Raw genomic sequence first — 11,771 nt, 5'->3', positions numbered from 1 at the left:
CAGGACGAACTTTCTTGTGTGATCACGATATTTTTCGGAGGAAAATATTTGTTTCACTTTTCACTCGCAGTATTAAACTGATACAGTCTCAGCATAATTCATACAATGTTTAACTTATTTCAGGACAAACTGAAACAAGTCAATTACTTACATTCGAACTAAAAACCTCAGATGCACAAACCTGAGTACACATCCGGTTGACTCTTCCGTATAAAACCGGAAACCTTAGCAATGGATTCTGGGATATGATGTTTTACACTGACTTAGCGGCTATGAAAAAAGCGGTCATAGAAACGCGAATTTTGAAAAAATTAAATATCTGGAAGCTACAGTGGTACAATTCCGCGGTGATATTTGTATTCGTATTGTATGAAATTTGGACAACCTCATTAAATGTGCAATTATTTCATAAAGAATTATGTTTCTCGGAATTTACGAATAAATAAAATTCGTAACATTTTCTAAACATTATTGATCTAAGTGAAATAGTATACTTTTTAATTTACTATTGAATTACCAAACTCTAATTTAGTCATGTTTTGGTTTTACGCAGTGTGCGTTGAGGATTAATCACTTACGCATTTTACGGTAGTTTAGGAAAATGGCGGAGCAGAAGGAAGGAAACACTGTTCAACTACACCAGGAGGACGCCGATAAAAACAGTAAGGAAACTCGGAACTGTCGACATTTCACTCAAAATAAATGCATTTTTAATTTTGGGAAAAATCTCAATTTCGTATAATGGGCTATTTCTGGGCAAAGTAGCTTTATGTTCGACTTTTATAACAGCTGAAGTAATCGAGGGCCTCATCACGGAGCTCCGCCATAGGACCTAGTTGTAAATAATTATAATTTCACATTATCGGGGTTTGTTAAAATGGACACGACATGCATTATCATTCGGTGTATGATTATGTACAGATTTGATAGGTTTTCTTTTACGTCGTTTTCATGGAAGCACTATTAATTTGAAGTACAGTGGCTAAGCCATGGTCTGAACACGGAGCTCCGCAACAGGACCGTGCTCGTTGCAAGATGCAGATATCCGACCCCCTACCCCTAACATGTAGAGCATTACAGTAATTACTCCGGTTTTGTTTCTGCGCCATTTCGCTCGCTGTTGGAATTTCAAAACACCTCAGTAAAATACCGTTATTTTTTCATAGAACAACGAATTCACTGGATGTGGCTAAAACAGTGGACATGGGGCAAATACAGATTCTTGTGCCCATAATTTTCAAAATAATATTGAGAAAAAAAATTTCACAAGGAACCATAAGATGTAAAGTCACTAAGTGTGGTGCATAATGAACTATCTGGTAGGGAAGTCGTACTGCTACGGGTAAGTGTGACTCAAAACATAGTGTAATGCAGCACTTCAGAATCCTATTGTCATCTTGTCCACTCCAGTTCTGATTCCAGAGGATACCAGATTCATCAGTTGATTTGTTGACTGTTGATTTTTCATTGACTTTTAGCATCATACTGTTATGAAGGGACCAAGAAAAAAAATTGGGGGTTAAGAGTTAAGAGTTAAACTTTCTGTGTATTTGACCATGCGGGAAAAAATCTATTCCAAAAGCAGCATCAGCAGTGTGTTAATTTTCTCTGGTAACTTAACATTTTTCAGCATGCATGGTTGTGAAGTTACAAAGTACATCAGCCTTGCCTCTGCAATGTGCTATCTCTGGTAATCTACAGTAAATACTTTCTAAGACAAGTGCTTTGTAAATGCCACGTGATTTATTTTGCCCACTGAGGACAGTAAAGGAATTCCATTTAATTCTGTTGTTGTAGATGGAGACTCTCGTGCCACACTCACACAGGAAGAGAAAGGCGGCCAATCAGCCACAGCTGTGGCAACCTCCAGCAGTGCCATTAAAATGGAACCTGGTCTGGACAACGGGAAGACCACATCTGCACCATCCACTGGTACACAGCCCAGTTTCTCTCTTTCCTCAAAGTACAAACTTTGGTTGACTTGTATGTATAAGGGTCGTCTAAGGTCATTGTGCCCAGATAAGACAGTATCACTGCGGCTGTTAGCGCTTACTGTTATAGTGCTTTATGGCAGTACAATAAGTGAAACCAGACTGAAAAAAAAAAAAACTCTTTCAGACAGACACGTGTCTATTCAGACTAAGCTGGAGGGCCTGGAGATGCTGGTTGACCTAAACGGGGGTAGGTTACTGTTACTTTACCTAGAAAATGCTCAGTCCAGGTGCTGGGTTTAATACACTCAGTACATGCCATTACTGCAAAAGGATGGGTGCTTACAGCAGGATACGTGGCTTGTTTCTGCAGCTGGGAGGAAGGCCTGCCCGCTGTGCCCTGAGGAGAAGTTTAAAGCCTGCTACAGTCACAAGCTGCGGAGACACCTGCAGAACCTGCACTGGAAGGTTTATGTGGAGTTTGAAGGTACCTGTGAAACGCCTTTCAGATCTTGTTATATTTTTGAGTTTGTGTTCAATGTGCTTTTGAAGATTTTCAGTGACTGACTGAGAGCTAGAAAAAGGGTGTAAAAAACATAATTTTTTTAGCAAGGGGAAAGGTTGATGTTAAGCACAATTGTTGTTTTACTGTGCTGATTGCAGTGATACTGATCTTGTGCTCACTTAGGCCAAAGGATGTGTATCTGTCATCTTCCCTGCCGACAGCTGAAGCCCAGCCTCAGTGGAGACCAGGTGGGACCCTGTCAATCAAACATTATACAGTTCACTTACATCAGAAGTGCTGGTTCCTCTCTTTCTAACAGATACTGACAAAACTTTCCTCCCTGATATGGCCATCATTTACAAAGATGTGATGGAACTGTCAATCACAAACACATTTCTGTACATGTATAACAAAGTAGGTTTATTGTCCAGGCTCCAGGTCGGCTGGTGGCCCATTACCACTGTGTGGTGTGCTCGGTCACCATCGCACGCAAGACGGACATGATCAGTCACCTTAAGCGGCACGTAAACAAGGGCGAGACCGAGGCCAGCTACACTGGTGGCTCAGATGTCCCCTTTGAGGATCCAGGCAAGTCTGATGTCACTGTCATTTGAGTCTGCTGTCAGTCATTCCTGTAAAATGTCCCTGGTTGAGGTAAACCACAGTGTAGTGTCTGTAATAGAATGTGTTGAAACTAATATTGGTTTTTGCCTTGTGGGCTGGGCATGTTTGGACAGAACAGATAAGTGTGAGGTGCATTGTAACATAACACGGCATTTTTTAACAGTTTATCTCAGTAAGAGTTTTAAGAGTGTTCAGTGTGCAGTATAAAACTATTGACATTAATCTTTTTCTACAAATGTTCATGAAATGAGGAACATGCACGGTACTTCCATATCCGATGACAACACATACATGTTTTCTTGTCATAGTTCCCACCGGACAGGCCTGCGAAATAATGAAAGAACTTGGCACCAACGTGCAGCTCCTTCCCAACCACAACACCCCGCAGAAGAGTGACACCTATTTCAACCGCAAAATGAAAACGAACAGGTGAGAACCTCTCTACTTCACCACTTCTCATCACGCTATCCCCTGCACTTTCCTCCCCCCTTTTATTGGTCAGTGTCTTTTCCAAGTTGAGAATGTCTTTAAGTTATAATTGACTGTGCGTTTATTAATCACAAAGTGAGACGTTATCAGTAGCTGTAAGGTCAGCGGTGCCTTCAGGTGCCGGTTTGAGCACTGCGTCTATGTGCCGCTGCAGGCAGCTGGTGTTCTGCTCCCTGGCTGTTCTGGCGGAAGAGCGGAATCCACTGGAGTGTCTGGATGCTTTTGGAGCCACAGGTGAGGATCTGATCAGCAGCATTCCACACCATCCTGCTTTCTTGGCAGGGTTTCCACTCTATTACTCTTGCTACATTTAAGGCGCTGTCACTGCTGTTCTTGGCTCAGAGAGATTCAGATTCACAAAGTGCTGGGTAACCCACTGCTTTATGGCTTTTCAAGTACAGAGCAGGGAAGCCATGCCGCTCTGTGCTAGACAATAGATATATCTGACATGTATAAAAGGCAAGGAAGGATTCCTAATTTCATCTCTATCTGGAGATGTGTGTGTGTGTTTGTGAGAGTGTGAGTATGAGTGTGAGTGCTGTGAATAGTGAGTGAGTGACTGCTCCTCTGTATGCAGGGATCATGGGCCTGCAGTGGGCTAAGCACCTCCGCAGCGCAGTCAAGGTGACCATCAACGACATCAACGAGGCCTGCGTCAAAATGATCCGGGAGAACTGCCACCTCAACCACATCCGAGTGGAGGGCGGCCGGGGGCCGCGGCACACCGATGCCACGGGGGACGTGGAAAGGGTGCCCATCGCTTCAGTGGAGGTCGTCAAAATGGACGCCAACGTCATCATGCACCTACGGCCTTTTGACTACATGTGAGTGCAATGAGCAACAGCAGCATATTAAGGCCACAGGCACAGTTGTGTTTAACATAAGAGGGCAAGCTCATAATGTTAGAATCTTTTGAAACAATGCCACTGATTTCAGTTATGGGCAAAGATAGTACATTTACATTTACGTTTATTCATTTGGCAGACGCTTTTATCCAAAGTCTCTATGACCTCCACGACCTATGCAGTCCAAAAACAGTGGGAGAGTGCTGCAAGGTAGCACCGCTCTCTTTGAATAACATGACCTCTTTTGTGATGCCGTCAGACACCTGGACCCTTTCGGCACGGCAGTGAACTACCTGGACGCAGCCTTCAGAAATGTGCGGAACCTGGGCATTGTGTCGGTGACATCCACGGACACGGGCTCCCTCTACTCCAAGGCCCTGAACGTCACCCTGAGACACTACAGCTGTCAAATCGTCAGGACCGAGTACTACAGGGAGCTGGCCGCACGCATGGTTGTGGCCACAGTGGCAAGGTACACCCCTTTCACCCTACTGCTTGGCTCCAGCAAATATGGACATCTCATTGGTTTGATTTGTTTTAGCCTGTTCCCAGATGTCATTATTCTGCCATCCACATATATCTTGGATTTACATTCAATTCCTCCAAACCATGGCTTATAACCAGCTGCTTCAGGATCTACATTAGCAATCGTCCTTAGTCCCCGGAGTCACACGATCATCTGGATAGGCTGGAACTTTGCCCTAGGAGCGTTGGTGAATGAGGGGAGTCAGGAAGCAGCCAAAGACAGAACTTCAATGAGCAACCAAGCTTTATTAGAACATATGCATATGGAAACCTGTAAATATGCAGATAAATACATCCGGGGGGCTCCTGCACCAACTGAAGAGGCCGCTATTTCCTATTTGTCAGCGGCTGCTGCTGCTAACCCCCTGAGGATTTCCCCAAAGTTAAAAAAGGGTGTGCCCGCGGACTGGTTGTCTGCAGGACAGGGCCCCTGCCCCTCCTTGCATCCCCTCTTCGCCCAGCAGTTCCCTCTGGAATGCCCGACCTTCTTGCAGTTGCTGCATGAGGGCTTGCCTCCCCTCACACTCTCCGGACAATTACTTGAAACATGACCTAGGCTTCGTCAATTAAAGCACTGAATCTCTCCCACGGCAGCTGTCCCCTTTAAGAAACTCGGAGTCATTGCGGTCTGGCCTGCCTCCTCCCTTTCCAGTGAAGTTACAAAATGCCGTAAACTTGCGTTCCGCATATTGAGATGCTGGCTCTCTGTCCTTCTGTTGTACAGCTAAAGCTTTCAGCCAGTCGGCTGTGCCTTCCCTAAGGCCTTATGGAGTGACTCCTGGAAGCTGACGTGGGCTGCCTCTGCTTCCCATGCGTTACGGCTATCCAGATACTCACCGTTCTGCTCAGATAGTCAGCCTGCTGGATCCAGCAACCCTTCAGACATGGATAAGATTAATGCATCCATTGGTCCCATAGAGTAGGCTGAGTACAGCTCATCTAGCTGTTCCCAGAACCTAAAATTACTGTCATTACACTTAAGCTTAGGGAGTGAATCAAGTATCAGCTACTGCTCACCAGGGGTGAAGGCCTCATATTTATAAGTACACGTTACAGTCTCGCCATCTCTTACTGACATGCTGTCTGCTGCACTTGACTAGCCCCACCCATAACCGTAGTGTGGGCCATTTCAGTAGCATCACTACACTTCTTTTGCCGGACCAGTGCCTTCACCCTTTTCAATATTAGTGCCGTGTTCTCCACTACACTTCTTTTATGTTGCCAGGACTACACATAGCTGCACGGTCCACCGGTCACACCCCAGGTGATTCAGTGGTAGATACAGTGGAGGCGGTGATGGAAGGTCAGCCCTTTCGATTTCCAGGGTTAAAGTTCTTCTCTAAGATTATGGCCCTGCTGCCATACTGTCTGCCTCCCCTGTTCCCGTAGATGTGCAGAGTACCGTACACTACCTCTCCCAGGTCTGCTGTTTCCCCCCCCCCTCCTTTTCCTTTTCCTTCTCCTGACTGTCATCACAGCACTTGATCAGAGGGGTTAGTGCAGTCACCACAGCTTTATCACCATGGCTTCCAGTGTGGCTCCTCCACCGCTGTCCTTGAATTTCCTCAGATGCAGTTGGATCCCGCCCAGCCTTCTTTGCCTGCTGTGTATGTTCTGCTAGCACACGTGCTATCATCTATCGCATTCCTGGAGTTGTCTGCCAGTTGTGTCATTGTCAGTACTCAGACTGTTTACCTTCCTTTGGGAACTAGGAAGATATGTAACTTGTCTACGTAACTTGTTAAATTCTGAGTTCAGACACCAGTGTTGGTCATATTTGGTTTCCTTCCTTATGGCAAATCCTTACAGTAAATTTACACCATAATCTACCTGCAGCAGTATGTCCCCAGGCTCAGGAGAAAGACTTTACAGTTTCGGTTATACTTCTTGCCTTATCCTTCTGGATGGTACTTGCTTTTACTGCATGATTGACTCTACCCACAAGTCTTGGTGTGTGTGTCATCAGTGCAGCATTCCCCACTAACACAAACCACAATGCATATGCCTTTGTGACTCTTGACGTAATTTTATCAATATTTACGCAATTGATCAACCAGTTAGTATAAACAATTAGCCAAGCAGCAAGACAAATGTTGCTTCACCAGTGTACCCATATAACCACCAATCATTAAGCTCAGTTAGGCAGGTCATAGGTATGCTTCATAATCTCTCTTTCGCTATTGCACATTTATTAGGATATACCCCTAGGGCTCACATAAATTCTGATCCATACTCACACACAAAATGTTATACACCAATTTCTGAGGTCTCAGAGGATCTACCCCACGGTTATACCCTGTCACGCCAAGTCTTGTACACCAGTCTCAGAGGACCCGTGAGATCTCAAAGGATCTTGATCTTATCCACCCCAAATAGGTGGATAAAAAAAGTAAAAAATGCAGGAACCGCTTCTCTGATCTGAAACCTAGCCAATCTATTGCGGGTGGTAATCAAAATGTACTCACTTCTCTGAGGGTTGGATCAGTCAAAGTGTCCATTGCACTTCCTCAATCCTGTTCATGATGGCAAAGGATATGGCGGAACTTCACCCCAGGAATTCCGGTGAATGAGGAGAGTCAGGAACCAGCTAGAGACAGAACCCCAATAAGCAACCAAGGTTTATTAGAACATGTGCATAAGGACACAAGTAGATGCAGCTCTCTCAAGCTACAGTGGTTTGGACCACGAGTCCACCTCACTGACTCCTGTAGAGCACCTTTATTCTCTGAGATTTTCCCCCGCCTCCCACGTAACTTATCTTATATTGACCAAATTATGGCTCCAAGCTTTCATGGCCTTGGAATTATAGCACAACATCTCTCGGTGGGGGATGTGGCGATATCCCCAGGGTCCTGTTAATTGGCTGTCTTTTTACTCACAGTGACAGAAAAAAGGGTGTTGCTTAGGATTTATGTGTAGACAATCTATGTATGAGCATCTGGTGGGCAGGTTTGAGAAGAAGTGTGATTCAAATACTTATAGTGTAATTTAGAAACATATACATATATTCATAGAAGGTGAATGTATATATTGTTTCTGTGTCGACAGAAAGACATAGTTACAGAAAGGCACGTAAAAAAAAGGTTAAGATATTTTACTGGGCTCCATCAATCCCCCAGTGACACACACACACACACACACACACACACACACACAAAAGCACTTATACACAGACATGTCACAGTAATGTAATCTCCCTTGTCACCACTCACTCATACTCCTGTAAATACCTGTACTCCTCTTTCTCTTTGTATTTTTGTGTTTTGTCTGTGAGATGACAGGATGAAATAAACCTGTAGTGCTTTAGGGGACCTCAGCTGTGAACAGAGCGTGATTCGTGTGTGTGTGTGTGTGTGTGTATGTGTGTGTGTGTCTTGGCAGGGCCGCAGCTCGCTGTAACAAAGGCATTGAAGTGCTGCTGGCCGTGGCCGTGGAGCACTTTGTTCTCGTGGTGGTGCGGGTGCTGAGGGGTCCCACGCAAGCCGACGAGTCGGCCAAGAAGATCCGCCAGCTCATCCACTGCCAGTGGTGTGAGGAGAGGGTGTTCCTGAAGGCAGGGAGCATGGTGGAGGGTGAGACGTGGGGGAAGCTTTCAGCTTTCACTGAGAATTTTTTATGAATTACTGATGAGCATCTTTATATTGTAAATTCTGTAGAACGTTTATAGTAGTAAAAGTTTCCCTTACATGTTCCATTCTCTAGAGAACCTCTACAGACAACTGCCCTGCAATTGTCATGAAAGCATGCCTGGAAAAACCGCTGTGGAGCTGGGGCCTCTCTGGTAGGTTCCGGCCTGTCTTGTTACCCCTCTATGTAATCTCTCATGGTCAGTGGCAGGGAGCAGAGTGTGTGTGTGTTTTCCGCCTTGTTGTACCAGTGTTAATGGCATTGTCTTCGGTCTCCAGGGCAGGACCCCTGTTCAACACTGGCTTCCTCAGACGAATGCTGTTCGCCGCAGTGCACCACAGCATGGACGACATTCAGCCCCTAGTGAAGACGCTGATCTGCGAGTCTGAATGCACCACCCTCAAGTCCTTCTCCATCCATGGCCCCTCCCTGCACACCAACCAAGGTGCCCTGTGCCACAGGCCTTCGGATCTGCAGTCACCTCTCCTGACCGCTGCCTTCATCAGATCACTCATTGCTGATCATTGACTGGACTTATGTTTTCCCAACAGTGGAATGCGGTGTGGTCATTAAGACTTTACAGAAAGCGGAGGAGGCCACGTCAGCTGACCAGTCAGGTATCAGCTCTGTTCATTTCCCAAAAAAAGTGACTCAGAAAAGTTTGAGCGTCTGTTTTTGTGGTCAGATTGCTCTGGTGATTCAGCTATTACTGGGCTTGGAATAAAGCCTCTGTAAAAATGAATTTGATTATAGAGCTTTGGAAGGCTTGTTAGAATATCCAGATTGCATGTGCGTGTCGCTGAGGTGCTCGTGCTGTGCAGGAAAAAGGAAGATGAGCGAGGAGTCTGGGAATGTGGTGAAGAAGACTAAATGTGACGCATCGCTGGAGCATCCTCCCTTCTACTACAGCATCCACCGGCACAGCATCCGTGGCATGAACATGCCCAAGTGAGTGACGGCCATGCCCAGCTGACCTCTGACCTTTAGTGTCTCTCTGGTCACATACTTAACTGCGAGTATTCACAGAGAGGATGGTTAATGCTTACTGTATCAAACCCCCCTGATTCAGACACTAATGCTAGACACTAAGAAGTAGTGGTCCCTATGTAAGCTTTTATAAATCTAAACAAGAAACAGGGCAGGCACTTAGGATCTGTACTCCGATTACTAAGGATCTTAGTAACGTGTACAATACTGCAATTTTTTAGTTGCACACTTAGTCTACTAATCAAATGTTTGCTGAAAATTGACAAACATGTAATATGACCCTGGGAAATGCACTAACAATCATATGATGTTATGGTAATATCTACACAATTAGCAAATGTGGTCTTTTTTGTATGGATTTCTTCAAACTCCAGGCTGAACAAATTCCTCCAGTACCTCACAGAGGCTGGTTTCCGAGTGAGCCGGACCCACTTCGACCCGACGGGGGTGCGTACGGATGCCACGCTTGCACAGTTTAAGTCGGTCCTCACCAAGTACAGCGTGCCCACCTACACTGCGGCCCAGACAGGCAGCCATGGACTGAGCACCGAGGAGGGCGCCAGGAAGATGGAGTGACTCACTGGAGTGGATGAAAAGCACCTGACACAATTATGTTCTGACTGCACTGATTCCTTTTCTTCACTGGCGACAATGGTGATTGTGTCCCCCCCCCCCCACCCACATGGCTTACCACATACATTACACCCGTACATTTAGAAAACATGTCACTGCATACGAGACTACTAGCCTACAGCATACTAACCGCTCTCCTAATACACATTGCATCTTACAGTAAGCAGAATAGGGAAGGAAGTGAGGAGAGGCTAATATCACCGCCACAGGTCATACTCGGTCAATCTTGCCACAGCATGCTGCAACACTCACACTCATCTCTTCACAAATCAGCTCTGGAATTCACAAACGGAAAACACATTCAACTGCATGGTACTTTACAGAGGCAAAGTTGCGCACTGCAGTGCTTCCAGAGGCGTTACTGACTAGCGTGAGCCTGGTCTTGGATGCATTTACTGTGAAGTCAAGTATACAGAAACAAGACTCCTTGACCTATGAGGCAATATTCTCGATTAAAATGTGACTTTTGTATTGATCTCGTGAGCAATTTTTGGCATGTGATACTTCTTTACAGATAAAGGTTTTCATTTCCCAATATGTTGTTTTGATTTGTGTGTGTTGTACAATTTACTATGCAGTTTTAAGAATAAATTAAGTATATTTAGTGTTTTGTTTTCTGAACCTAGTTGTTGAAGTTGTTGAAGTTTTTGCCATACCTCTGGTACAGTGACATGGTACAGGAGAATGTGATCTTAAATGAACTTATTTTGGATGCTGTAAAAGCTCATCTTTTTTAGCCCTTCAGCTATAGGCTCCTGTTGGCCCTTCTGACCCACCCTTTTCACCATGCTTTACAGTCATTTTAAATGCCCATGCTGCTGCCTGAAGCAGGTGCAGTTTGCTAGTGTATACATTTGTGTAGTGCATACAATTAAACCTGGAAAATCAAATGCCAGTAAGATGCAGACTGCACACAGAAAGCCCCAGAAGCCATTATTCAGATATGTAACATCTCTGGTTATTCTGGTGTGTTTTTCAAGGCAAGATAAGGATGTGTGTAACACCCACAACCTCTCCTGGGGCCCCCCTGATCTGCACGTTTTCCATCTTTCCCTGCTCTACCTACCTGACAACTCATCAGTGGCACTTTTGATTAGCTGAGCACACCTGATTTAATCAAGAGCATGTTAGTCATTTCAATCAGGTGTGTTTGGAGCAAAGATAGAAGATATGCATGACGGGGGCTCCAGGAGTAGGATTGAGAAACACTGCTCTAGACCGATTCCCTTGACACCGCTTCACATGCTGGACTCACCAAAACACACATTTCCGTTCACATTCCCTCTAAACACAACACCAAACTCAGACGGGGGTAGCAGTGTGGACAGGATTCCGATTTGTGATACTGAAGTCACTGAAGTCTCCACCCCTGAGGAATTCAACACTTGAAGAGCGTACTCAAAAATGGTGATGCCACTCTGCAATGCCATCTGAAAATACCCCTGACTTACAATGCCCAATGCTTCATAATTCATAATGGCAGACAAAAAGCACATGCACATGAAAATCCAGGAATAGAGACTATCTCTAGGGAGTTGTGATAAGATAAATTAGAAGAAAGAACAGCAGAGGACTAAGAATACTCTGAATGTGTTCTGAGAGCAA

General features: G+C 45.1%; 1 protein-coding gene across 1 annotated transcript; it reads left to right on the top strand.

Annotated features, from left to right (window-relative positions):
* Positions 1 to 601: 601 nt before the first annotated feature.
* Positions 602 to 10,599, top strand: trmt1l (tRNA methyltransferase 1-like). Its single transcript, XM_036521259.1, has 16 exons — positions 602 to 662; positions 1,798 to 1,932; positions 2,119 to 2,181; positions 2,305 to 2,418; positions 2,620 to 2,684; positions 2,868 to 3,024; positions 3,369 to 3,489; positions 3,704 to 3,783; positions 4,127 to 4,373; positions 4,654 to 4,866; positions 8,301 to 8,491; positions 8,622 to 8,700; positions 8,825 to 8,991; positions 9,098 to 9,163; positions 9,368 to 9,494; positions 9,908 to 10,599. Exons 1-16 carry the CDS (start codon positions 602 to 604, stop codon positions 10,107 to 10,109), a joined length of 2,088 nt encoding a protein of 695 aa, XP_036377152.1. The 3' UTR covers positions 10,110 to 10,599.
* The last annotated feature ends 1,172 nt before the right edge of the window (positions 10,600 to 11,771 follow it).

Source organism: Megalops cyprinoides, chromosome 2 (genome assembly GCF_013368585.1).
Source record: "Megalops cyprinoides isolate fMegCyp1 chromosome 2, fMegCyp1.pri, whole genome shotgun sequence".
Classification (NCBI taxonomy): Eukaryota; Metazoa; Chordata; class Actinopteri; order Elopiformes; family Megalopidae; genus Megalops; species Megalops cyprinoides.
This window is presented reverse-complemented; position numbering and strand designations above follow the sequence as displayed.

Excerpts from the sequence above, each read along its gene's own strand:
- trmt1l (XM_036521259.1), top strand. The coding sequence starts at position 602 with ATGGCGGAGCAGAAGGAAGGAAACACTGTTCAACTACACCAGGAGGAC. Across the intron at positions 1,933-2,118 it reads CACATCTGCACCATCCACTG|ACAGACACGTGTCTATTCAG; the intron begins GTACACAGCCCA and ends AAACTCTTTCAG. Across the intron at positions 8,701-8,824 it reads GTGGAGCTGGGGCCTCTCTG|GGCAGGACCCCTGTTCAACA; the intron begins GTAGGTTCCGGC and ends TTCGGTCTCCAG.